General features: G+C 45.4%; 1 protein-coding gene, 1 long non-coding RNA gene and 1 other non-coding gene across 6 annotated transcripts; 2 read left to right on the forward strand and 1 right to left on the reverse strand.

Annotated features, from left to right (window-relative positions):
• ASRGL1 (asparaginase and isoaspartyl peptidase 1) lies at positions 1–14,551 on the reverse strand. 4 transcript variants are annotated; one of them, XM_039860237.1, is made up of 8 exons: positions 14,324–14,551; positions 10,719–10,919; positions 4,871–5,013; positions 4,131–4,288; positions 1,979–2,097; positions 1,167–1,277; positions 544–786; positions 1–261 (listed from the first exon to the last, which is right to left on the reverse strand). In XM_039860237.1, the coding sequence occupies exons 1-7, from the start codon at positions 14,409–14,411 to the stop codon at positions 581–583; spliced, it is 1,026 nt and encodes a 341-aa protein (XP_039716171.1). In that variant the 5' UTR covers positions 14,412–14,551; the 3' UTR covers positions 1–261; positions 544–580. The 4 variants fall into 4 exon arrangements, with proteins under 4 accessions (XP_039716171.1, XP_039716170.1, XP_039716174.1 ...); XM_039860236.1 differs by having other exon boundaries at positions 1–786; XM_039860240.1 differs by lacking the exon at positions 14,324–14,551 and adding an exon at positions 11,474–11,606 and having other exon boundaries at positions 1–786.
• On the forward strand, positions 3,769–3,887 carry LOC120600883 (5S ribosomal RNA). The gene has a single exon (XR_005652301.1). It is a non-coding gene; the product is annotated as a 5S ribosomal RNA (ribosomal RNA).
• LOC120600725 (uncharacterized) lies at positions 14,547–26,220 on the forward strand. Its single transcript, XR_005652278.1, has 4 exons — positions 14,547–15,574; positions 16,223–18,823; positions 22,195–22,376; positions 22,643–26,220. It is a non-coding gene; the product is annotated as an uncharacterized LOC120600725 (long non-coding RNA).
• The last annotated feature ends 1,586 nt before the right edge of the window (positions 26,221–27,806 follow it).

The following is a 27,806-nucleotide window of genomic DNA, read 5'->3' on the forward strand; positions in this document are numbered from 1 at the left end:
TCGAGCTTAAGGTATTTATTTAGGAGAGCGACTCTCTAAAAGGAAATGAGGGAGACGGAGACCAGCTGGGTTTTCGTTGGTTGGTTGGTTGGGGATTTCTGGGTGATGGGGTGGGGAGGGAGGGTTGTTGTTGTTTCTTTGTTCTGTGAACAAAGTGAAAGAATTCTTAAAGTGGAGGTATCTGTGCAACGAGGTCTGGGAGGATGCGGTCAGTCCACTGACCGGAAACTCAGGACAATCTGCGGCAGCTCAGACCCCGGCCTTTTGGGAAACAAAGGGCAGGGAGAGATGAGGCTTGGGTCAGCCCAGCAAGGGGCACCTCAGTCGTCACAACGCAGGTTCGTAGAACGACCTGAGTCGTAGGCGCCAGCAAGCCCGGCGGCCCCCAGCTGTGATTTCTCTGTCGCTTTGGAATCCGCCCCTCGCCACACATTCGGGTGCTTATTGATCAAGGCAACGAAACGAGTGACAGACTGTAGGCTTTTTCCATTTCTAGATCTAATTGGTTAAGCTAAGTCTCCACGTCAGGAAGCTGCACTTTACCTCCAAGCTAGCACCTAGCACACAACCTCCCAGGGGCTTAGGGCAGGTCAGCAATACTGGTTTCGTCAAGGTCAATGCCGGAGTGCAGCTTGCCGTCCTTGGCGGCGGCCCAGGGCATGGACGCCGAGGTCCACTTTACTGCCCAGTCTCCTGCTGTGTTGATCAGGATGACGCCACCTAAACCTTTGAGTTTCGACTTCATGTAACCCAACGACGAGTCAGCGGCCTCTTCCAGCGTCTTTCCTGAACGCAAAAAAAAACAAGAGAACAAGAAAGGAATCGATGGAAAAATCGTCTGCACTACGGAAAACCAAAGCGAGGTCACAAAGATGCTTGGTAAATGATGTCTGTTTGAGTGCTTCACAGAGGGACCCCCGCCACCCAAGGCCCTAAGCAGAGCTGCCTTTTCTCCCGTAGCCATGCTCAAAGTCTCCCTACTGAAATGCGACAAACGGTCTTCTAAACGCTCTCTTATTCTAGATCCTAACGGAAGGAGGGGAAGAGTCAAAATAACTATTGCCAACATCTACGGCAAACGAGAAAGGGTTTCAGACACTTCTCCATCTGTTTACCGACAGCTTCCGCGTGCCCGTCTCCAGGTAGTATGAACTCGTCTCACCTACCTTGTTCTAAGTGGAAGAGCGTGAGTCTGGCCAGATTCACCTTCAGGATGCTTTCCCCGTGCCCCGTCGTGGAAATGGCTCCAATGTCATTGTCAGCATAACCTCCAGATCCTGCTCAAAGGGGGAGACTGGTTCTAACTGGGCAATCGTCAAGAAACTCGAACACAGATCGCAAGTCTAATGCTATGTAAAGATTGATCGCCAAAGAGTGCCGAAATGTAGACAAGGATTGGATTAGCAGCCACTCCTTTGTCCCTAATCTACCCAGTCTGCACAGACTGAACCACACCCGACTCCACCGCTCACCCACTCCCAAGAATCAGTGTGCCTCAAGCTTACTGTAGACAGCATTTTAACTTGTAATATTTCTATAGTGGCAGTGTGGCACTTTTATGCCCCTCAAATCCAATAACTGAAAACTCAAATTCTCGGCTTTCTTAGTTCATGACTTTGCCTCCGTGCCTGGGGAGAGGTTTTGTGTACTTAAGCCTTTGGGAGAAAGTCTGCGGATCCTGCAGTTGGGGCTAGAGAGAAGAAAGAGGCACCGGGGGTAGCTTGGGGACAGCTTTAGAGTCCCCTATCTCCATCTCTCTCCCCGAGACAGGCAACGTAGGAAAAGCAGGGTGCCTACGAGGTCCAAACGCCCTCTCAAAGCAGGATCCCAGAGAAGTCCTTCCAGTCCGACTGCCGCTCCCAGAAACTCTGAAACTGCCACCAAAAAGGGGAAGGAAGAAGAGAGGGGTAGAGAACAGAGATGGAGAACCTGACGGCGGGGGAAGGACAGCGGGGGCCGTGGGCATGGCCGAGGCTACCTATGCACGGGGTGTCTCCGACTCGGCCGGCCATCTTGTTCACGATGCCCCCCGTCGAGGTCGCGTAAGCCACGTTTCCTTCGGAGTCCAAGGCGACGGCGCCCACAGTTCCCAAGTTTCTGCCAAAAATAAATGGAAAAAAGTGACAGGCTGGAGATGGGAAACATTCCCGACCAAGTGACAGTGCGGCACGATACCCTGTAAATTGCCACATGGTACGGGACATGACAGTGCTGGGTCCTGTTTGCTTTTACTCTCCGTGTCAGTCACACTGCTCGACACCACTTTACGCCTCGGCTTTAAAGGCACGTGCCGTCCCGGCAACGCCATTTTCTGGCTGTGTGACTGACCGAGTGACGTTTCATCGTCTTACTCTCCCCATCTATAAAATGGGGGACAAAATCAGTGCGTGCACCTCGAGCTGAGTGTGCCTGAGAGTTCCCGGATCCCTGGGACTGTCCCGGAGATCCTGAGGTGGTAGGTACAGGGTGGGACCCAGACCTCCTGGGTGACGCTGATGCTGCCCATCCAGACCCCGCTGTGCCTATTCCGTGGGGCTGGCTGTAAAGACGAAGTAAGGTCATTTCCCCCCTTGCATTTTGTTACCAAATGTCAAGTAAAAATGTTGAAGAAATTGCACAATAACGGCCACAAAACCACCATCCAGATTCTATAATGAACTACATTGGAGGCACTTTTGTAAGTGATGAGACACAGAAGTAAACTAAATGGACAGAGTCCCTCCTGATGTCGGAGCGGCATGGTCCACACACCTTTAGAATCTGGTGGCCTTTGCTTCAAGGACAGAGAGCAAGAGACGGGCAGCAGCGTTTCCCTGGGGGATAAATGGTGTCAAAAGAGTGGAGAATGAGGGTCGTGGGTCCTGCTGTGCCACTGCTGAGCGACGGAGGAGCCCCATGTGTCTGTGACGGACCAGCTGTTGGGGGTACGTGTGACATGAGGATCCTGCGAAGCGCAGGGCCCTGGGCAGAAGCCCCGCTGGCTTGTGTCTAAGAGCGGTGCTGGCTGGCGGGGATGTGTGTTCTTACACAACTTTTGGACCGCAACGTGGCAACATCTACTAAAATGCACACGAACCACTGAGGTAACCCCACCCCTGCGACGCTGGCACATAGATACGACAGCACCTCTGGTAAAGTTAGTGGCTACCGACAGGCGGCCAATCTCGCAAAAACGGATTCTTAACCTGGGGAACTTTGTCCTGGTGCACCTGCCTGGCCTCTCCGCTCTAAGTGTATTAAATTAAATTAGACTCTTTCAGGAAGCGGCCCGGACATATGTATTTTGAAAAGCTTCCTAGGTGATACTAAAATACACCTCTGGTTACATAGCAGAAATCTAAAAAAATATGCCAAGTTAATAGATTACATTCCACTATAAATTCCTAGGCCATAGTCAAATTTTTACTTTTTAAGTTTTGCTGTAAGTAAGGGAGCTTTTATTTGAGATTTTGAAATCTGTATCACAGAAAACCGTAACGCAGAACACATGGTTAATTCAACCTTATACGAGGAATGGAGGAGTGTCTGAATAAGTTCACAGGGTGCATCAGGTGACAGAGGACCTGTTTATCCTCTTTGAGAGAATAAACTGATCGCCCGGAGAGCTAACACATTAACCAGAGAGCTAACACATTAACCAGAGAGCTAACACATTAACACGAAGCATTCTTCTACGAAATCACGTTGGAGAGGGAACTCTCTCCGCCTCGTCTGGCTTACTCTCCATAGGAGTGATAAACAAGGTTAAATTTAAGAATCGAAAGACTTGTCCATGGCCATGCCACCCTGAACAAGCCTGATCCCGTCTGATCTCAGAAGCTAAGCAGGGTCGGGCCTGGTTAGTACTTGGATGGGAGACCACCTAGGAAGACCAGGTGCTGCAGGCATGAAAAATAAAAAATAATGCATGGTAAGCTGACAAGGTCCTTGCAATCTGTGAGAGTCAACAAGGAGTTTGCCTAAGCCTAAAAAAAAAAAAAAAAAAAAAATCGAAAGAGCAGTTTTTCCATTACTTAATGTGAATAATTCTGTTCAAAAACTGAAACTCATCTAAGAAATGTGGATAATCAGATACTTGTCGCGCTTTCGCAGGTGAATAACTCAGAATGCGAGCCATCGATGATACTTACTTTTCTTGGTCTGTTTTCTGAGCACTTTTCTCATTCTTCTCTTTTTCTAGGTGTTTTATGTTTCTCTCTGTTATCAGTTGCTTCTCGGGAACTTCTGGAATCCCCATGTCTGCAGCAAATTTTGCTGCACCTTGGTCAGTCAGGAAGCAATGAGGTGTCTTGAACCAGAAAGAGATGGAAAAAGAGTTTGTTTTTTGAAAAAGTTAGAATCTTTTTAACTGTTCCAACTGTGTGGAAATAATTACTTCGCTCTGGGTACAAAGCCTCAAAAATGAAAATTTCACCGGCTTGCTTTCCTGAATGTTGAAAAGAACCGGTCTCTCTGAACTTTTGTATTTAAAAAAAAAAAAAAACCAAACAAACCTTAAATGATGGAATAATGCTAGGACCGTGACTTCCATATGATCTTAAATTTAGGGAGCTTAATCCATCATTATATAAACCCTCGGTTTGTTCGGTGTGTATGTGTAATGCTACATGTGTTGAGAGGAGGCTGAAGAAAATATAGGTAGATAACATGAAAACAAAGTTATCGCTGGTCAAGTGATTACTAGTCAAACTACATCATCGATGGAGTGAGAATCCTGGCTCACCTGAGCAATTTAACATTCTTTCTGATCTTTCATATAATTTTAGGAGAAGAGAGATCTCAAGGATTTCCCCACAGTCAGACCCGTTTGAGTCACTGAAGTACAGCGGGGCCGACTCCTTAGGTAAGAGGATGCTTCGGTCACGTATACCTTTTCCATAACAAGCCGTGCAAGTTTGATGGGGTTTGCGATGCACCGGACTGCAGACACAGCTCCCGAAGACAGGTCTTTCCCATTCATGATACTGGCATCCATTTCGACTTCACCATTGACGTTCAAGACAGATCCACAACCTGAACCCAACGACAAGTTGAAAGCAAGAATTAAGCATTTAGAAAGGGCCTCCGAGTTCCCTCTAAGCGGCCTGCTTTAGCTCATCTTCCACCCCAGAGGAACGTTTGCCAGAGGAACGTTTCTTAAAACAAAAATCTGACTTGGCATCCGATGAAGTCCTTCGTGACCAGGCCTCTGACTCACTTTTCCAGCTTCCTCTCCTCTCCTTCAGTGACTACATTTTACTGAAGTATTAGATTTCCCTGAATGTACCATAAGCTCTCGTTACTCTGTACTTTTGGCATGTGCTGTTTGTTCCCTTTACCACTAGAATCCTTTCTCCAACTTTCCCTGCCGAAATAATGCCTACAAATTCAGCGAGTCTTAACTGCTATGTGACCGTTTCCTCATCCGTAAAAATGGGGTCAGAACAAAACTTAAGAATGTCTAAAGGATTATGAAAATATCCAGAACTTAACAAGGTAAAATTCACAGTGTTTGGTATCCGGTAAGAAATGACCAGGCGCACAAAGAATCAGGAAAATATGACCCATAATGAGGAGAAACAAAGATCGATCGATGGTAAGAGATCCAGAAATGACACAAATGATAGGATTAGTAGATGAGGATGTTAAAAGAGCTGTTCTAGCTACATTCCATATGTTCTAGAACGTGGAGGAAAATATGAAAAGAACTCAAACAAAGCTTCTAGAGATGGAAAAAAGTCTGAAATGGAAAATACTGGATGGGATTAACGCCCAATTAGGGGTGTAGACAGTGTCAGAACTGAGTTGAATTGCTGGACACTCAGCTGGTGTCGGAGAATGGCTCCGTGGTGTGGGGAAACCCACAGACACTGGAATCGGGGGAGAATCTCAGGAGTAAAGGCAATGAAATGGCACAAAGATAATTCTTTCCAACGATCGGTGCTGGAACACTGGGCATCCGGATGCAAGACAAAAACAAAAACAAATCTAGATACAATCTTAACACCATTCACGAAAATGAACCTAAAATGGATCACAAACATAAATGTAAAATGCAAAACTATAAAATTCCTAGACGATAACATGGGAGAAAATTTAGATAACCTTGGGTTTGGCTTTTTAGATACAACACCGAAGTCATGAACCATGAAAGAATAAGTTGAGCGGATTTCATTAAAATGAAAACTTCTTATGAAAGACACTGTCAAGACAATGAAAAAAAGCGACAAACCGGGTCAAAGTATTTGTAAAAGACACATCCGATAAAGGACTGTTGCCCAAAATACACGAAGAACTCTTAAAACTCGACAATAAGAATACAGCTTGTTTAAAAAATGAGTCACAAAGATCAGACACCCCAATAAAGATCAATGGTCACAAATACAGATGGCAAATAAGTATATGAAAAAAATCACCTGCATACACTAGCAATGAATGATTGGTAGTTGAAATTTTAAAAAAGCAGTTTTTGCAATAGCACCAAAACACATGAAATAATTAGGTATAAATCTAACAAAATATAAGGTATGTATGCTGAAAACTACAAAACACTGATGAAAAAAATCAAAGACCTAAATAAATGGAAGTATATACTATGATTTTGAACTGGAAAGCTCAGTATCATTAAGATTTTAATTCTCTCTAAACTGATCTATAGATTCGCTACAACCTTAATAAAAATTCTAACAGGATTTTTTTGATAGAAATTGACAGGATGACTCTCAAATTTGTGGGAAAGGCAAAGGGATGAGAATAGCCAAACCAATCATGGAAAAAGAAAAAGAGTTAGAAGATTCTTACTACCTAAGACTGAATATAAAACTATGGTAATCAAAACAGTGTGGTATTGGTAAAAGAAGACACATATAGATCAAAGGAACAAAACAGAGTCCAGAAATAGACCCGTGCGGATAAAGGCAACTGATTTTCGACAAAGGTAAAAGGGCAAGACAACGAGGAAAGAATTGCCTTTTCCACAACTGGTGTGGGAACAATTACATGAAAACTGAACCCTGGTACATACCTAGCGTCACATACAAAAATGTATTACAAATGAATCAGAGACCTGAATGTAAAACCTAAAACTATAAAATTTCTAAAAGACAATATAAGAGAAAATGTTTGTGACCCTGGGCTAGGCATACATTTCTTAAGATATAATACAGAAAGCATGATCCATTAAAAAAAAATTGATAAATTGGACTTCTACAGAGTTAAGAGCATCTGTTCTTTGAAAGACATTGTTAAGAGAAAGAAAAGACGAGCCACAGAGTGGGAGAAAATGTCAGCAAAACACATATCTGATAAAAGACCTACACCTAGAATATATAAAGAACTCTTAAAACTCAATAAGAAAAAAATCCACAATAAAGAAATGGACAAAAGACTTGAAAAGCTGTTAAACTACCCCTCTCTTGCCATTAGGGAAATGCAAATTAACAGTAGAACGAGATTCCACCGTACACCTATTAGAATTATTAAAATAAAAAATACTGACAATATCACCAAGTCTAGTGAAGATGGAGAGTAATCGGAACTTTCATCCACTGCAGGTGGGAAAGAAAATTGGAGCCACTTTGGAAAACAGTCTGGCGGTTTCAAATAAGGTTTAACATACACTTGCCATATGACCAGCAGTCGCAAGAGAAATAAAAACTTATGCTCACATAAAGACTTGTATGCAAATGTTTATGGTGATTTGAACATGTCCAAATTGAACATGTCCTTCAGTTGGCAAATGACCCAAACTGTGGTATAGTCATATACTGGAATATTTCTCAACAAAGAGGGATGCACTACTAATACTGTGTGGACGTGAATGACCCTCCACTGTGTTATGCTCGATAAAGAATCTAGACTCAAAAGGCTACAAATATGTATGATTCCATTCCTGACATTCTGGAGAAGGCAAGAACTATTGGGACAGAAAACACATAAGTTGCCAGGGGCTGGGGTGAACGGAGGTGTGGCCTCAAAGGTCAGTATGGGCGAATTCCTGAGTAATGGAACTGTTTCATAGTTTGACTGTCGTGGTGGTTACATGACTCTTTGTGTTTATCACGTTCATAGAACTGTACATTAAAAAAGGGGGAATTTTATTGTATTAAAAAAACCCATTAAATTGACATAGTATTAGGCTAGTGGATTCTCAATCTGGTACTTCAGGGAGGATGAGTAAATAAATATCCTGTTATCTCCAAGACTCTTTGACAGCTTATGAAATTGGATGGTAGGGGGAATAAATTCACAAGTTAAAGTTCTGTATAAGTACTGCTTGACTCCAGTGAAAGGAAAGGGTCATCATTTAGTTGCCAACTGAAGTCTTTAAGGAATATTTCCATCACTCTAAGAGTTCAATTTAAAAAAATTTATTTCGTTATTAGTTTCAAGTATACAGTACATTGGTTAGACATTTATATAGTTTATAAAACGACCCCCCCCCCCGATTGCTCTTCCTCTCCTCTGGCTCACCACCTCGCCATCCCATTAATGCTGGCTGCATTCCCCATGCCGTGCTCCCCATCCCCGTGACCAACTCAACTACGAATTTGTATAAAAGTTCAATTTTTACAGTGTTGGGTTCTAATAATTAAACTACTTATTGCACAACTTTTTAGTAAACTAGATATTATCAAAACAAGCTTTAAACATAAAGTGAAATCCAGATTGAAATGTAAATACAATGTAAATAAACACAATGTTTTTATAAGTTACTCGGATAAGCTGGGCCATGAATGCTAATTATTGCCGGCTAACTCAGTAACTACCCTGAGTCAGCTCTTAGTCTCAAGTTCCCAAATAATTATTCTAGAGAGTCACCGCAGAGGCTGCCAGAAATACTGTTTGCTTGTTCTGACCTCGGCTGCGAAAAACCAAAAGGAAAACAGCTCAGTAGACAGCATGTCCTCCCGCCCAATCCCAACCTTTGATGCTCATACTTCCCCAGGTCACACGGAGGACTGATCCCGTTAGTGTTAGTGTCGAGGGGGTGGGAGACCAGAACCGCCCGCTCCAAATGGAGGTTCTTCGTGAATAAATGGGGGTTTGTCAGCCACGAGGGTCCTGACTAACAGGCATATAGTTGAACAAGTCCCCCTACTGAAACTGGGGGCTGTTCCTCCTGCAGGCAAGGGAGAGCAGTTAGTAAATTCTGGCTCAACAAACAACCATTGTGGATAGAAAAAGGGCCACATAGAAACCTGACAAGCTCATGAGAGGCCAGCATGACCGGCCTTACAAAATTCAGACTGAAGTAACCACAGAGGATGGTCTGATCATAAAAATTCCTAACTAAGAGCAGGTCACGGCAGGTAGTCACGTCCTAGGCCTGTAGCTTCCTTGCTCTACCTTAAGGAGCCTGTGGGCTTTTTGCATCTAACGCATCTTTGAAATGTCAGAGTAACTGCCTTTTCCAGACCCCTCAGGGCATAACCCATGCACCAGAGCACAGACCACAGAACCCCTCATTGTTGTCTTGCCCCTCCATCTCCATGGGCTGTAAATGTTAACTCTTATCTACCCTGTTCCCACCAATGTAAAAGAAGTGTCTTTGCTTTTCACTTTTTATCCCATCCCAGAGATTTCTTTGCCCCCTTAATTTACCACCAGTGGATTTCCTGGAACCCTCCTTCTGTCTCCTCCTTTGATTCAAATGGATAACTTAAGTTGCAAAACTGCCATTCTCCGGAGCATTTTCTCAGTCAGTTGAGACTTTGCTTCCCAGCAGTTGTCATCAGTTTGGCTCAAATCAACTCATAAAAATTCACTACAGGTCTAGATGTTTCTTATGTCGACACCAGAGAAATGCAGTAATGCCTCATTCTGTGGTCAGGCCGATTTGTGAAATTTTGCGTTAAGTGGTAAAGAGTGCCTAGCAAAGGCACTCAGTAAATATTTCATGACTAATTGCTTAAAATTTCCTGAAATTCTTTTCCTTAACAGTTGTTGGGTGGGTGGTATAATTCCAAGAAGTATTTTAATCCCTAGATCTTAGGTTTTCTATTTTAAAATAAAGAAGAAATGACTGTTCTCCAGCAAGTTACTTAATCTTTTTTGTGCCCTTAGTTTTCTTATGAGCATAATAAATATACCTAACTCACAGGACCATAGTGCAGATTAAATGAGTTAATCACGCAAATTTCTTAAGACTATTGTTCGGTACATAGTAGGTGCTCGTAGTATTTATGATTATTACTCTAAAAAAGGATCAATTGAAAGAAGGAAAACACAAGAGAATGCTCTGTATGACTGCGTGTACAGAAAATGCAAATTAATCTAGAGTGACAGAAGCAGATCAGTGGATGTCTGGTGCTGAGGATTATAGGGGAAGATTAACTGAAAAGCACCATGAAGGAACTTTTATGGGTAATGGAAATGTTTTAAGTATTGATTGCGGTGGGGTTGGTTATACAGGTGTACACATTTTCCAGAATTTACAGTGGGTCCGCTTTATGGTATGTAGTCTATCCCCACCCCTCCACAAAAAGATGTGATAAGCAAGCCTCTTGGGATGTGAATTCTAGGAAGCAGGTGAAAGAAAATAGGATGAACAGATGGATTTAAAAATTCTTAAAGCGCCTTGGTCAACAGGGAAAAAGAGAAAAATTAAATTTATTCAGCATTTTAAGTTCTATCACAAGGCTGATTAGATTCACTGGCACTTCACAAAGGTTCTATTTATTCGCGGGGAGACACTTAACCTGATGAGGCATCGCTTACTAGCTGCAGTGAAGATTTACCTGCGTTGAACTCGGGGTCATCTTCCAGGACGGTCACGGCTCCTTCCACAGCGTCAACTGCGCTCCCTCCCTCCTTGAGGATGTTGTAACCCACGGTGGCGGCTCGGACGATGCCCTGGCGCACCCGCTCTTTGCGGTCCTTGGAGATGTTGCTGGCTCCGCCGCCGTGGACCACGACGACGGGATTCATGTCGACGGATCCTAGAGATCAGGAAGACGAGAACGTCATTTCAAATGGGCCCAGGAAATCCGCACGGGGCCGTTGAGGGCAGGTCCAAAGTCTGCTCCGGGAGAGGAGGCAGGGTGTACAGTTCGTGCAATTTCCTGAGACCAAGGGACAGCGGGGAAATGAGGCGGCTCGGTTTGAACTTTGAAAGAAGAGCCCAGAGCGTCGCCGTGGCTCCCGCGTTCTCCCTGCCGCGCCGGCCCTGGGTGGGAGGTGGTGGTGGTGGGGGCACCTGCGGGCCTCAGTTTACCCGGGAGAGGCGGGGACGGCGCCCGGGGCCAGAGCTCCAGCCTCCCTGCCGGGCTCCACGTCGCGTCTCGGTTTCGCAGGCATGGACGGACTTCTGGGGGACACCTGGCGCTGCAGAGGTCCCGCCCGTTCCCCTGACGCCACCTCTCGGCGGCATTCCTTAGCCTTGACCTTCCCCGGCAACGCCGTCTCGTTGGCACCTCCCACCTCGAACCCCCCAGCAGCGCGGAGGCTGCTCCCCCGGGGCTCGGCGGCCGCTCCGCCGGGGCCGACGACTTACGGAGGACGCCGCGGGAGGCGGACGCCGGGGCTTCGGCCCAGCGGCCCCGCGGACCTCCGAACTCGCAAGGTCCAGACCGTCGGCTGGGCTGTTTCGGAAACCGCTCGCAGCGCAACTGCCCGGCCGGCAACGGCTCTGCGCCTGCGCATGCGGGTGGGGCGGGCGGGCCGGCCGCGCAGAATCCCCCGCCAGCGGCGACGCGCGGCCCTGGCGCTGAGGCTGTCGCCTCCGCCGGCGTCTGCGCTCCCGGCTCCGTGCCACCCCCGCCGCCCGCGGTCTGGTCCCCAGAACCGGGCCAAGGCTGGCCTCCCACCCACGCGAGCTTGCTAGTGGGAGGCCGGGAACCTCCTCCTCCTCCTTCTCATGAGGATGGGGGCGAGGTGGTGTTGGTGTTGCTGGCAAGATGCGTGGAAGGGATGTGCGCAGGTCTTGTAACCGAAAGCAAAGCCGCACGCACTAAAATCCTTCCTCTGCCCAAGAGATATTTCACAGACTTGCTAGTTATTCTTTTAAAGTCAGATCTCTTCCTTTGACTTTTTTTTTTTCCCTTAGCGTTGTGTAAAGAACAGATGGTTCTGTGCCTGGGACACACTGAAGAGTCTGAAACCCTCAGCTCACTGCCTGCTGTGAGCCTCGGGAGCCCAGCTCTGAGTTCCTTCAACCACGAGTGCCAAGTGCCCTTATTTTAAAAAATTTATCAGGGTGACATTGGTTAATAAAATGAGATAGATTTCAAGTGTACAGTTCTATAGTACATCATCTGTATATTGCATCATGTGGTCACCACCCAAAGTCACATCTTCCATGGACACATTTGAACCTCCCCTTTTACTCTTTTCTACTCCCCTCTCCCCATCGTTCCTTCTGGTGACCACTAAACTGCTTGCTGTCTGTGTCTATGAGTTTTCGTTTGTCTTGTTCTTTCGTCGCTTTTGGATTTATATCCCACATATGAGTGAAATCATATGGTTCTTGACTTTTTCAGTAGCTTACTTCACTTAGTGTGTGTCCTGAGCAAGGAAAGCGGCTGCAGAAGTAACACCCTCGAATGCGTTTGTGTCTTTCCACAATGCCAGGTTTGCTCAGTGGAACCTTCTCAGATAAACCAGTCAGGTACCCACGCAGGTTAACGCACAAGTACAGAGCCTTATGTGACAGAGCAGAGGGATGAAAGTCCTTAGCGTCTCCAGAGAGAGCTCCACTGACCGCTGTTGCAGATAGATGCACATGGGTCCCAAGCCAGTGGCTAGGCTGGACAGAAGGTCAGGGGCTTCGGCTCTCAATACACTGTCTGTGATGCTCTCAGGTCAAGCTTGAGCATCATCTGTCCGAGGTGTTCGGCTTATGTGGACCTTATAAAGTGGGCTCCTTATGCTTATTGGCCTCTGCATTTGGGGGCTTATCCAGGGCAGTCGTGGCTGACATTTCTGTGGTTTTGGGTGTTCCAGTCACACCTTACGTTTGGTCCCTTTCTGTGTCAGTTGACATTATTCTCGTAGCTCCTGTGGAATGCATTTTGTAAAGTCCAAAAAGTCCTCAATTCTTTATACGTACCACATCTCCTTTATCCAGCTATTTGTTGAAGGACCCTTTGGTTGTTTCCATGTCTTGGCCACTGTGAATAGTGCTCGAATGAACACGGAAGTGCATATATCTTTACGAATAAATGTTTTCAAATTTTTCGGGTAGTTAGACAGAAGAGAGATTGCTGGGTCATATAGTAATTCTATTCTTAAATTTTTGAGGAAACCTCCATACTGTTTTCCATAGTGGTTGTACCAATTTACATTTCTATCAGCAGTGTATGAAGGTTATTTTTTTCCCCACAATCTCTTCAACGCTTATTATTATTTGTCCTGTTGATAATAGCTATTTTAACAGGTGCGAGGTGGTATCTCATTGTGGTTTTGATTTGCATTTTCCTAATAACTATCGAGGTGAGCATCTTTTCATATATCTGTGGGCCATTTGTCTGTCTTCTTAGGAGAAATGTCTGTTCAGGTCATTATTTTTGTTGTCCCTTTTCCTCCTCCCTGCCCCAGAGCAGTCCCCTAAGGCCCGACCCCCTAGATGACTGGACCAACCACCTGTATTCCCCTGGGGCTGCCCCAGACTCCCATCACGACAATGTCCTTCCAATAGAAGGAGTTCAAAATTCTGTCCTGTGAGACAACTGTAAGATACTAGGTTAGCTGCATGAACCAAATGATATATTATTCTACTATGTAATGTCGACTTTTGGAGTTGTAATTTTATTTCCATTATTAATTTATTTTAAACTTTTTATTGTTTGGATGAGCCAATGTCCAAGATAACCTTTCACTTTGTCCGACAAATACCACTCCCTTCTCCCCTCTTCAGTTTAAGATACAGACAGCACAGGGGCTGATTCCCTCCTGAGAGACTGAAAATACAAAGGGACAATGGCCAGGCCTTATGCAAAAAATAGAACTGTGAACTACAACTTCTGTAGCAAGCAGTCCGTGAAACCAAGTTCATTGTGGGAAGTCAAGGAGAAAACGTTTGTAAAGCCCTTAGCATCGATTTGGTACATAGTAAATGCTTAATACAGGCTTGCTATTGTTATACTATTATTATATTTATTATTCCCTCATCTCCATTCCCTCAGGGAAGAGGAGTAACTGGCTCCTCTCTTGCAACGGTTGGAGTTCCTTGGTGGAGAAGTTTGAGAACCACTGTAGGAAATGCATGCACAAGGCAGAGCAGCTCTGCTTAGAGCTATATCAAGAGGAATTTGCTGCTGTCAAAGATTAAGAATAAAAGCTCTTCTTCACAATTGCAGCAGATTTCAAAGTCATTCCTAGAGCAGAGTAACTCGCAAACACTCACGTTCTGACTTTATGTTCCTCAAAGGGGTGAGTTTGTCACCAGCGCATCCCTGGGCTGCTCCGTGGTGAAAGGTGGGTGGGCAGGACATAGAGGCAGAGCCAGGAGTAAATCCTTGACCTGATGCTCTGGTTTTCAGTACCGAAGGCCAACTCCTCCTCCAGGGTCCCTGATGTCCTTTAGTTCAACCTCATTTCATTATAATGTTGATGAACAAAAAATAAATAAATAAATAAAATCGATTCCTGGCCAAGCTCACTGTCAGTGTGGAGTGGGCATGTTCTTTCCAGGTCTCCGGTTCCCTCCACGTCCCAAAGACGTACGTGTATGAGATTAAATGGTGTGTCTCAACTGTCCCAGCCTGAGCGAGTGTGGGTGTGGGTGTGAGCAGCCCTGTGCTGGAAGGGTGTCCTATCCAGGGGTGCCCTGCCTTTGGCCCTGAGCTACCGGGAGAGGCTCCGCCCCCACCCTGCCACCTGAGACTTCGAACTGGAATCAGCTGATTGGAAAATAATTATCGTACGTGTTTTTATTCATGTTCTTTAAATGTGTGTATAGCTCGCACTTATTTCAATGTTCAGTATTAGAAGTGTTTTGGGTCTTTATGTAGAACGTTGGTGATGTTTTTGTGACCAGAAATACACCGTGGGAACTTAACTCTTGTTTATGACAATTAACTCATGGTGAAATTGGTGTTGTTTTATATCGTTTCACGTAAAGTCGCAGTGAGGATGTTAAATGACGACTTATTGTGGACGTTTTACCTCCGCTGAGATGGAATTTCAACTGTTTAGATAGTGAGTATGTTTGGCTCCAAATCTGGCAGAAATCAAAGTATCCCTTTGTACAGGTCAGCAAGACCCAGTTAAGAGAATGTAATGATTTATTAAACCGGCCTTCCCAAGAAGATAAACTGGCTGAGTCAGTAATAGTCTCGAGGGGTCTTAGAAGGAAACAGGCACTGAGCCACGTGGGTCCCCTTCTCTTCTGCTGTATCCACCTTGAAAGAGGGACAGATGAGCAACCGCTTGTGCTCTGAGAGATGAGCGGGAGAACTTCACGAGAGATGTCCTGGGTTGTGTTCTGGGGCTGCACCGTTGACATTAGACCCGCACTGGGGGATGGTGGCCCTCACCCCTCACCCCTCACCTGACCGGGCCTCTACCAGTGGTGGGAAGCGGGAAGACCCTACCACTGAGCTGTGGTCTAAGACAGCCGGTCTCAGATCTTACCCAGCACCAGAATCATCTGGAGGTAAAATACGAATTTCTGTGCCCCACCCCCTGCATTTCTGATTCACTGGGTTTTGCGGGGGGGGGGGCAGAATTTGCACCTCTGGGGTGCTGCTGTGGCTTGGCCAGGGCCACCCTTGAGAGCCAGTTGTCTCGGAGGAGCCACTGTCCTTTGTAAACTCATCCAACCTGAAGCTGATGACAGTCTTCTTCAAAGGATCCAGAATAGGGACCGGGATGTTGGGAAATCTATGCCGTTTTTAGGTTTCCTTTTCTTTCAGCCAAGTGTCCAAATGAATAATGAATGAGCTGCTTTTGTTTCTTAAGCCCCAGTGTTAGAATGCTTAATTAGGTCCCTCTGTGTGGACGGGCTTGGGGGAATTTGCAGCACAGCAGTCCCTCTTTTTCCTGGGGGTGCGGGGGGTGGTACATCCCAAGAGCCCCAGTGGATACCTGAAACCATGGATAGTATTGAACCCTATATATACTACGTTTTTTCCTATCATACCTATGCTAAAGTTAATTTGTAAATTAGGCGCAAGATCAACCAAAATAACGAATAATAAAATAGAACAATTATATAACAATATGTTGTAATAAAAGTTATGCGAACCTCGTCTCTTTCTCTCTCTCTCTCTCTTTCTCAAAATATCAAAATATCTGGACAAAGGGGTGATCCACATCCTGGGCAGGATGGAGAGGGATGGCATGTGATTTCATCACGCTCCTCAGAACGGCATGCGATTTAAAACTTACGAATTGTTTATTTCTGGAATTACCCATTTAGACCGTGGTTGACCAGAGGTAACTGAAACCACAGAAAGCGAAACCGTGGAGAAGGAGTGGGAGACCGCTCGCTGTAGGTTGGTGATGATGAAAACAAGCCTCTGAAGTAATACGGCAGCATTGATGGCGGTTCTCGACAAAGAGGCAACTACTCCAAAAAGGTGTCCATCAGCTAAGTTCCCGCCCACAGGTTTTCTCCGGAAGTTCCCAGGGCTGATTGTGGTCCTTGGTGGGCTCTTCTGTCTACAGACTAAGCCATGAGCATTTTATGAGCAGGAGCCTTGACAGTGTTATTTGTAACATGAGGCCAGAACAGTGCCTGGCTATCTAAAGGTTTTCATGAGTGTTTCTTGGATGAAGAGTCAGCGATTTGGAAACTTGAAAAAGCGAATCCCCAGCAGTCTGGGCAACAGCTCTTGGGGGAAACAGAACCGAAGCAAGCTGGGTATTTGTGAGCTGGTCGGGAACATGACTTGTTGCCATGGAAGAAAATGAACACTAGATTTCACATAGAGGCGCCCAGAAATAGTTTCCTGGCAGAGTGCCTCTTCGGGGCTGTGGCTGGAGAGGTGGTAACAGCCCCAGGAGGGCACCATCGGGGCTGTGGTGTTCACCGCTTTGTGCCCTGAGCCTGGCACAGAGTCTGGCACTGTATCTGCTCCAAATGTTTGTTGAATAAATGATGGGCCATAGGGGGCTTCAGCTTAGACAAGAGTTGGGCTGAGGTTTGGGGGTGCTGCAGACACCAATAGATAGTAATTGTAATTCAACTCTCTACATCTGTATAAGGGAATGTACTGTTTTATTTGCATAAGAAAAGCTCCCTCTCCAGATGAATCAATGCTGGGAATTCTAAACTGGATGCAAGAATACATTTTCAGGTAAAGGGGTATATTTTTGTCATGGCAAAGTGTGAAGAACAAAATAAAAACGGCTGTAATTCTGCCACTCAGAGATATTCAGAGTTAAAATTTGGGGGTACATTTCTCGAGATCCTTTCTCCCAGGATGCTGTGTTTCTTACTTTTTCACTCAGGTAGCATTATTTGTGAGCATGTCCATGCCATTAAATGTTTTCCATGTCATACTGTTAGAAATAACGCTTCAGGAAACATCTTTGTACATAAAAGGTCCATGCCTGGGGACCTTGGGCAGCCTCCTTCTCCCAGGGGAGGATGGAGTCCAGGGGGCAGAGCCCAAAGTCTGGAGTGGAGCTGCAGGGAGGAGGCACCCCTCCTATCCTGAAGGCCCAATAGCCCAAATGCAATACAAAAAAGCATTTTTTATTAATTCTCTCAGAAAAATCCACTTCTCTAATGACTAAGTCGTGGAATTTTTAGGTCAAAGGTTATGATGCGTGTTGCAAAGTGGAGGCGGGAAATAAGTTCTGCTACGGAAGAATCAATGAATTATAACTTTCCGCCTATCGATAATTCACAAAAAATACGAGAATTGTTTCTAAAATAGTTTCAGAACCACAAGTTTTAAATGGAGTCTATATCTGTGTTAAAGTCCTGGACAGGATTGCAAACATCAGTTCCTTTAAGAAGTGCTCTGTGCATAATATCCACATAGATGCACATTGCCCAATTCGGAAAGGAAACGGCAAGTAAATAAGCATCTAAAATGTTAGGCCATTTCAGAAAGCAAGTAAATTGCATAACACTTACTGGAATCAGGCAACTCTGCAAGGCAGGCTGGGTAAATTCTTGAGATGACAGCCTACTTAGTCGTGTTTCTAGGGACAATGAGGCACCCTGCTTGGCACCCGTTTTGGGAACAGTGGAAAAAGTGCACAGGCAACCAGCCAAAAGTTTTACTGCCTTATTGAAATTCAGCTGGGGTCCAGGGGTCATCTCCCATCGGGCTGTTTTGTTCACTGTTTGTCCCTGTGCCTGGCACGGAGCCTGGAACACTGCAGGCTCCATAGCGCCACAGTCTCTTCTGAATACATTTTTCTAATTCCACTCGGTGTAACTCGACACAGACGTACGGTCTGTGCTGGGAAGGTGCGTAGAGGAACAGAAAAGATTTCAAGGATCCAAATTCACTGCAGGGAAATTATCAACCAGCTGTGGTGACAAGACCAATGGAATAGTCAAAGTTTCTTCAGGTTGCATTCAACAAAACCCGTCTGGCTAGATGAAGGTGGGAAAGGGTTTATCAGAGAATATTAAGGATCTCTGGGTTGCTCTGAATCCACACAGACGGGAGTAAAATCCCACCATGCAATGGGGCTCACTTTAGCCTCTAGAGACTATGCCTTCACTATGTCCACTAGGTACCTGCAGACATCTTTAAACATAAAGATGACTGTCTGTCCAGCTCCGCTTCCTCTGCCCATCAGGTACCTTTGCTGCTGTGCTCACTGGAAGATCACTCTCCTCTGCCACCTCCTCTCCTTATCCACTTCTGAATCCAGGCCTCACATGGAGGCATCTGATTGGTGGAACCCTTGTCACATGCTCCACCTTCGCTGCAAGGAAGTATGGACACGCGGATGGAGTTTCTACTGTGGGAGGGCAGGGTTCATCACTTAGAAATGGCGCCAAAGCATAGGGAGAGTGTTGAAGAGATGTTGGGTGGCCACAAATGACAAATATTCACGATCCCATGGAGGAAAGCTACAGTTTTGTTTTGTTTTTTTTAAAGCAACACAAAGGTGAGATTTTTGTGGCATAAATTGAGTATTAGTGGATTTCAGAGAAGGGAAAGGAACTTGAGACCGTGGTTCAGCACAGACAACTTGGAGTAGATGGGTCTTGAATATGGTGTGAAAGAAACAAGGATTAGACTTGAGAGAGAAGAAGGAACCATTTCCGGTGGGAGACTTGGCAGAGATAAAGGCATTGGGGTGCGTGCGTGCGTGCGTGTGCGTGTGTGTGTGTGTGTGTTGTGTGTGACTGTATAATTTGTTGTCCAAACCAGCACACTCAGGGGTAAAAGGAAACACTCTAAAAAATTGCACCCAGGTATACTCTGGGATTGACCCAGGCAAACTGAGATTGACCCTGCGGATAGAGAATTCCTCGCCTTCTCATCCTACCGACAAGTAATTGAACATATGTCACCACTGGGAATTCCATTCACTCCTGGCTTACCTTGTTTCTCTAGTTTAAGGCCCAATTTAAACGAATCCCTCCGCGAGGCCTTCCTTCTGCTACCCCACTCAGGATCAATCACTTCGTTCCTTATTGCTGCTGGGACAAATTACTATAAATTCAGTGGCTTAAAATAACACAGACCTATTACCTTAACAATTCTAGAGGTCAGAAGACCAAAACAAGCCGCAGAGTTGTGTTCCTTCTGGAAGCTCTAGAAAAGAATCCGTTTCTTTGCCTTTTCCAGCTTCTAGAGGCCACCTGTATTCCTAGGCGCATGGCGTCTTCCTATATTTTCAAAGACAACAGTCTTCGGTTCCCTCCACCCCCACCTGGCATTGCTGCCAGAGGCAACCATTTAAACATTTTTTGCTGTATCTTCTGGGTGTTTGTTCCATATCTCTCACTAATAAACGAGTACGACTACAACTTAATTGTTGTTCAACAATAATTGAACAGCATTAGTCATTACTTATTGACTTCCTGCTTCCCTAACTTCAGATCGAGCTTATTTACTGCCTCTTTGCCTTTTCTGCTTTATTCTTCCCAATTGCGTTGTTTCTCTCTTTTTAGTTTCTCGGTTACGTTTGTAAATTTAAGCAATATAGTTACTTTTTATTTCTAGTTCTATCAACCAGAAACGATATGTCTGTCTTGCCTTCCCACTTTGTAAGATGAAGACATTTGTCCTACCTCCCAGTCCTGTTCTCTCTCTGTCCTCAATGATTTAGCATTTTCCTGCATTCCAATATTTTAAATCACTTAAATAATTCCATTAGAAAGAACAAAGATGTAAACAAACAAACAAACGAAAATCTTGTTTGTCCTATTAATGTATCACTGTGTCTTTTTATCTATTTATCTAGCTATCCTTCTTCTCATCCTAGACTGTGGGTTCTCCTGGGCAGAGGTTGTTTCTGGAACCCACCTGGCGACAGGCCTTTTGCCAAGCAGCTTCTCAGTAACGTGTGTGCTGTGACTGATGAGCATGGGGATAGCAGTGTTCGAATCTCAGCTCTTTTCTGACGGGATAAATGAGACAGTCCTTTGGCTGGGACTTTATAGACTAGGCTGAAGAGACTTCTCTCAGAGCAGTATCATCTCTCGCTGTCCTTGCCCGGAGAGTAAGAAGAAATTAAGCAGGCAGACGGGTGTCCTCCGCGGCAGCCTCAGCCATCCCTTCCAGTCGAGGCACGGGACGCAGTTACAGCGCTCTGGCCACAAGGGGACGCTGTGCCCTTAAGGATGGGCTGGCGGAGGACTTGCGACTGTAATGTCGGCCACTGGCGGTCACTCTGAAACAAGTAAGATCACGCCCCTCTTCTCGGTAACGCATCCTGGACACCATTCTTTGTCAGTGCATATATATATAGCTATCATGGTTATCCCGGCTCTTTACAGCTCTTGGCAATTGTAAACGTAATTGCGATGGCCGTTATGGTACCTTCATTGTTGAGAGCGGGCCGCTTTATCACCCACTCTTCACCTGTCGGTAGGGGAGGAGGGGCCTCACCTTCTCAGCAGGTGGACGCCCTTCCGGGACCCACCGGGAAATCAGGCACTTGAAGCTGTGCCCTGCCTCGGCTCTCTCAGGAGCCCGTCTGCCTGCGAGTTAAATCTTTTCACCTCTCTGTGCCTTCCTTCTCTGGGAGGTAATCCTCGCGTCTAATTGTCAGCTGTAGAGACATCTTTTGGAAAATTCGTTTTGGCCTAGAAGTCAGCTTTCTGGAGCTGACAATTCTGACAGCGGTTTAACCACTCCCATGTCTATTTCCTCACGTGATTCAGAACTGGGAGGGAAGAGATGTGATTGCTTATCCTTAAAGCAAACATGTGGGTTCCGGAGGCCAGAGATGGGGCAGCAGACGGGAAGGGAGGGACGCAGAAGACACAGGTGGCTCTAGTCGAGGATGGAGGAGGGTCACCAAGTGTCTGTCCTGCTCCAGAAACAGGAGATCTCATCCAAGTCTCTCTCCATGAGGACAATGGAAGTTTGTATTAGGGTGGAGACAGGATCAAGGAGGTGAAACTTAAAAGGCGGAGGTGGGGGCGAGTGGTGGGTGAGGACCACCCGGGTGTCCTAAAGAGAAGGGTGGGGAAGGGCTGTGGGCGGAGAATGAGTGGCTGGAGGCGGGGGGTGGGGGGACTGCCATGCTGACGACCAGGTCTCTGGCAACTTCCACTGAGGGGGCAAACACTATCTCTTGGTCCCCGTTCACTATACTTCTTGGCAGTACTGCCTGTAGATCAGAGCGAGGGGGACCCTTACCTCAAACTCCACACTTTATAAGCCCTGCTTTGGCATTTATTCAACCGAACTACTTCCTTAAGGGTAAGGAGTCCATGAGTACATGGGGTATGCCCACCTGGTGCCCACGACACCCTCCGTCCCTCATTCTGAGTATCCGGAAACTCGTAATTCCATACCCAACGGCCTCCATTTCCAGAGTCTTTTCTCCTTGGTTTCCGAGGCATCACTCCAATCTCTGCTTTCTCCTTCCTGTGGCTTCTTCCAGTGTGTGCGTGTCCAACATTTCCTGCCTTTGTGAGGACACCAGGCCTATGGATTAGGGCCCTGCACCCTCGTGACCTCATTGTAACTTGATTACCTTTGTAAAGACTCCAGTCAAGGTCACATTCTGAAGTGCTGGGCGGTTAGGATGCCATCTTTTTCTGGGGACACGATTCAGCCTGTAACGCATCATATCGTCACAGTTGCTCTGGGGTAGATTTTGTTATAATCTTCTCTATTTTAGAGGTGAGGAAACTGAGGCCCGGAGAAATGAAATCATGTGCCAAGGTCCCACAGCTTGTATGGGCCGGATGCGAACGCTGGCTGGCCGACTCTGAGACGCCTACTCACTATTATGTGCCAATACTCTCAAGGTCGCTGGAATAGGAGTGTCTGTGGCAGCAATGAGGAGTGAGGGAGTTTCAGGTGGGCGAGTGGGATAAGCATGGGCAGAGCAAGTGGGGGGCCATGGACTGGAGGCGCACCTGAGGGGCTGGAGGACGTGGGCGGTGTGGTCATGTGTGGTCCATGGTGTATGGTGGTCTGGGTGAAGGTATCTGAGTTTGATGTGAATTTGAGGGGGAGGTGGCTTTATAGGTTCTAGAGAAGGGGGATGCTCAGAAGAGATTCGAGAAGCATATGTCATATTAGTCCAGAGATCAGGTCTGTTCCGTTCATCTCTGTATCCTCAGGACCCAGTACTGGGACCGGCCCGAGGAAAGAGCTCAGTTAATTCTGTTGGATGAATCGAAGCGTTCAGGCCCCATATGGATCAGAGAGGGACGAGACACGAGGCAGGAGGCCATCCAACGACGCCGTCATGTTGAGACACGTCCGTCATTTTTGTTTTGCACTCAAAGCACAGCGGGTCCCATTCCTTCCTGGGCTATCCCCTCACCCAGGAGGACCCCTGGGTGCTTTCCAGGACGATTCAGCTCCCACTGGGGCTGAGTCTCCCACCAGACATGACAGGTACAGGGGTTGAGAGACCAGGACAGGGGTGGGAGGGGACTCGGGATGTCCTGTTTTCAGGAGATTCACAGCCTCCAGGTGTGGAAATTCAACCTGATGGCACATGAACTTCTACACACCGAGGATCCAGCTACCATGAAAATGTGCATAAAATCTGACTTGGTTCCCGTGGTAGACGAGCTGACACACTTTTAACTATCTGATTTCTTCATAAAGACATAATTTAAGTGTTTCAGCATCGCATGAGGCTGCAGGGGGCTGGAGAGGAGGGGTCTCTGTACAGTGGCTGTGAGAGGTGAGGCGTGGAGGTGGGGGCAGAGGTGCAGGGCGAGGGCCTCGGCTCTGCAGAAGCTGCCAGAGATCCCAGCCAGCCGCCTTCCGCCCTGCCAGAGGGCAGGGGCTAGTTCCCTCCCTCCCGCTGTCTCTCTACACTCCCCATGGAATTCCCCAGTGACATGTCCCTGGGCAAGGGGACCTAGGCCTCCGGAAACCTTCCAGTCAGGGACGCAGCGTCTTGGGCCCTTCAACAGCAATGCAGTGCTGGTTGTCCTTCTCCTCAGGACACTTGGGGAACCTGGTACCCAGGAAGGCGACTTAAGAAGAAAAAACATCCCCAGACACTCTGTATAGCCTTAGTATAGCTCAGCAGGTGTGCTGTCCCATCCTCCCTGTGGCCAGAGGCCACCCTATCTGAGGGAAGCAGCCTGGCCGCTGCCTCCCCATCCTGTGCCCCCACAGAACAGCACGCCGACCTCCCTCCTGGCTTGACTCTGAGCAGAAGCCTCTGCAAAAAGAAGAAATTACCATAACAGCTTTGATTTGGAGTCTGCCCCAAAAGATCATATCTATGCATGTCTTCACTTCTATTATGGCCAGAATGGCTTCTACAGGTGCATTAAATTTCCAAAGATTGAAATTGTACAAGAATCTATTACTGAGAAGGAAGGCTGATATTTCAGTAGCAAGGTCTGGACAGACTTTTGCATTGGCTGGAGCAGAAGAAAAAGAAATAGAAACGATGTAAGGAAACTCGTTTTTCTTATGGCTCTTTTTGAACTGAGAATGCTCTTAAAACCTTTCTAGCTATAACGTTCCCTGAATCTGAATCTATGAATTAAAAAGCTGTGGCCTCAGCTGGCACCTAAAAGCTCCTGGAAAGAGAATGTCTGCTGTCTACTACTGGATAACTAACTACTGGATACTGATATTTAGAGCTGGTGTCTTGACACACTTAATCTCACTCCACTGTCACAGTTACTCTTGGTGGTAGCTGTAAAACCCAGTAAGAGGAGACCCGGAGAGATAAGCATTTTATTCAGGGTCACAGTGCTGCTAAGTGGCAGAACCATGATTCACATCCAAATTTGATTATGTCACGCTGCTTCTGAAATACAGATCCTATGCAGGGAGTGAGGCTTCCGATGGAAAACTCTTAAAATTTGCCTGCAATGACTTTTCGTCAAAGTTCCAGAGTATTGGGAGTTGATCAAATGAGGCCTGGGCATTTGGGGGACTGTTTCCCAAGTGGAGGAAAAGGTTTGGATCTTGATTTGTTCACCCCGCATCCTGCCCCCAAACCCCGAATATGTCACCTAGTTCAGAGAAGTTTACTTACCTGGGCTGACACCAGTCTGATTAGAAACGATACTCACTTTCGTAGCAGGAAAGGACCAGAATGACCAGCAGGAGAGACAGGGACAGCTTCGTGCTTTATTTTGCTTTGAATTTTCAGCCTTAGCAAATGATGAGCAATTAGGAGCTGGACTCAGGAGCTTGGGGAGCCCAGGGCTATTTGTACCTAGTGAGCCTCACTGGTCCTGCTCACATAGGACGTGACAGGTCACAAGGCCTGGCTTCCAGCCCTCCCTTCCTCACTGAGGGCTGATGCCATCTATCCGCATCACAGACCCCAGTGACCTGTTCAAAGCAAGGCATTGCTGGCGCCATGCACGTCATCTTTGTAGCAAAAACCAAGGTTGTCATTTTACAAATGTCTAATCCGTTCATGGGTGGGAGCCCCCTGGAATTTAACTCCTTCACTGTAGGGGCAGTGTTTGGCTTAGTTCCTCTTCACTTAGCATAGAGCCTGGCACAGAGAAAGGATCAGCAAATATTTCTGGAACATATTAATAAATACGAAAGAACAAACCACGAAATTTGGTTAGGGTGCATCTTTAGCGTGAAGTGATGCCTGCTGTGCTGGTTTCCATAGGGCCGTTGAGAGAGAAAGGTTCGTAGCATGGTGACAACTGTGAAAGAGATCAGGGGTTTTCAACGCCCAGAGGAAAACTTACGTCCCCCGCCACTAACTTCCTATTCTAATCTCATGCATCAAGAGATTTCAAATCAAGTTGAGTGCTAAGTTGAGAAACAGATCTTCGATTTCACTGGTCCATCAGGACCATGCCTTCTGAGCCGTCAGGGTCCCAGCAGCGGACGTGCCTGCTGGGCTCATCCTCTGCCTGTCCTCAACTAGGAGCACAGTGCTCTATGGAAGCACATGGGAGGCTTGGACGATTCTGAGTGAAAGCGTCAGGAAGTGGGGTGCTTGTGGCTAGGTCCTTCCACCCCGATGCCTGGGTTCCTTGAACCTGTGTGCGGGAATCCTCTTTAGAAGTGACCTCGAATTGTATTTAGGGGTTCCTTATGCCATTCATCTTTTGTGTCCCTTCCCTGGAAAGGAGGAGCAGGGACCAGAACCCCACCTTTGTTGGCTCTCTAGGGAAAATCAGTAGTATGTGTGAAAGAGATGAATCATTTTAGTGCTGAATAACTGACTTTTAAAGAGCAAAAAGTTTTAAATTTTGATTGACTTTTCCTTTTGTAGTTCACACTTTTTATGACATGTGTAAGAAATCTGTGCCAAACAAAGACACTAAGACTTTGGTCCTTTTTTTCCCCTAGGAGTTCTATATCTTTAGCTTTTACATTTGGGACTATGATCCATCATGAATTAAATCTGATATATGGTGGTGTTGGAGATTCTTTAATATATCCAATTGTTTCAAGACAATTTGTTGAAAAAATTATCCTTCCCACACTAAATTGTCTTTGTACCTACGTGAAAAGCCAAGTGACCATATATACCTAGTTCTATTTCCGGATTCCATATAGTTCCATGAACCCATTTGTCTGTTTACATCAACATCGTACCACCCTAACTACTGAAGTTTTGTATTAAGTTTTGAAGTTATGTAGTGTTGCACCTCCAAATTTGTTATTTTTCAAAATTGTTTTGGCTATTATAGGTCCTTTGCAGTTAAATATAAATTTCGAAACCAGATTTTTCATAAATTTACCAAAAAAAAAAAAGAGCCTAGTTGGACTTTAGTTAAGATTGCATTGCATTAAATCTATAGTATCAATCTGGAGGAAACTGACATCATAAGAATATTATTTCCAATCCATAAATATGTCCCTTTTAGGTCTTCGGTAATTTCTCTCAGCAATGTTTTATAGTTTTTTTCCTACAGGTCTTTCACATCTTTTATCAAATTTGTTCCTAAGATATTGATAGTTTTGGACATTATAAATTGCATTGTTTTTAAATTTCAATTTCTGATCCTGCAAGGCAAGTATATAGACATACAATTGAGTTTTGTATATTAATCTTATATCCTGCAACCATGCTAAACTCACGTTCTAATCCTTTGGCAGACACTATCTAATTTTCTATAAGTTATTTCTGAATATAGGTTTAATTCCTTCTTTTTGGTGCCTTTTTCCCCCCTACCGCACTAGCAAGAACTTCCCATAAAAAGTTCAAAAGCAACGACAGTGGATATCCTTGCACTGGACCTGTTAGTAGGAGAAATGCATCCAGACACCTATGTTTGCTGGAGATTTTTTCATAGATGTGCTATATCAACCAGGGAAATTCCCTTTAAACTTAGAGCTTTTATCATGAATTAGTGTTAAATTGTCAAATGTACTTTCAGCATCTATTAATCACACGGCTTTCCTCCTGTATTAATACGGTGAGTTACATTGGTTGACTTTCAAATATTAAAACTACTTTACATTATTGGGATAAATTCTATTTGGCTAACACATATTACCCTTTTTTATATAGGATCACTTGTTGGATTTGATTTGCTAAAACTTTGTTAAGAATTTTTATGTCATTCTTGATGAATAATTGTCTAATTCTCCTTTCTTACAATATCTTTGGTTTGGGGATCCTAATGTTGGTCTCATAGATGGAGTGAGAAAGTATTTTTTCCTCTTCAATTTCCTGTGAGATGTTGTGTAGAATTGGGATTATTTATTCCTTGAACATGTGCTAACATTTACCACTAAAGTGATCTAAACCTAGAGTTTTCTTTGTGAGATTTTAAACTATAAATTCAATTTCTTTCATAAATAGGACTATTGAAGTTTTTCATTTTTTCTTGTGTAAACTATTTTGTATCTTCCAGGAAATTTGTGCTCATTCATCTAAATTGTCAAATTTAGTGCCATAAGTTGTGCATAACATTCTTTTTTTTATATGAACATCTGTAGAATCTGTTGTTACCTCTCATTCTCGACACTGGTCATTTCTTTTTCTCCTGATTGGTCTAGACAGAGGTGTACGAATTGTTTTTGAGCTTCTCGAAGAACCAGTTTTTGGTTTAATTTTCTCTATTATTTTTCTCTCTCTATTGTCACTGATTTCTGCTCTACCTTTGTTATGTCCCTTCTTCTGCTTATACTTTCATGGGCTCTTCTGGTTTCTTAAAGTGGAAGTTGGGGTCACTGATTTGAGACGTTTTTTTCTACTAGGCATTTTAGGGCTATAACTTTTCCTCTGAGTACTGCTTTTGCTGCATCACAAGATTCAAGGCCAACGCACAAAAATCAACTGTATTTTTGTATACCAGCAATGAACAAGTAGAAACCAAA

This window comes from Pteropus medius, unplaced genomic scaffold, assembly GCF_902729225.1.
Source record: "Pteropus medius unplaced genomic scaffold, Ma_sr-lr_union100, whole genome shotgun sequence".
In the NCBI taxonomy this organism is placed as follows: domain Eukaryota; kingdom Metazoa; phylum Chordata; class Mammalia; order Chiroptera; family Pteropodidae; genus Pteropus; species Pteropus medius.

Coding starts and splice junctions, on each gene's coding strand:
- ASRGL1 (XM_039860237.1), bottom strand. CDS start 14,411: ATGTCCTGCCCACCCACCTTTCACCACGGAGCAGCCCAGGGATGCGCT. Junction 5,014..10,718: donor TGACCCCGAGTTCAACGCAG/GTAAATCTTCAC, acceptor CGTTGGGTTCAG/GTTGTGGATCTGTCTTGAAC. Junction 1,278..1,978: donor CGGAGACACCCCGTGCATAG/GTAGCCTCGGCC, acceptor CCCTTTGAGCAG/GATCTGGAGGTTATGCTGAC.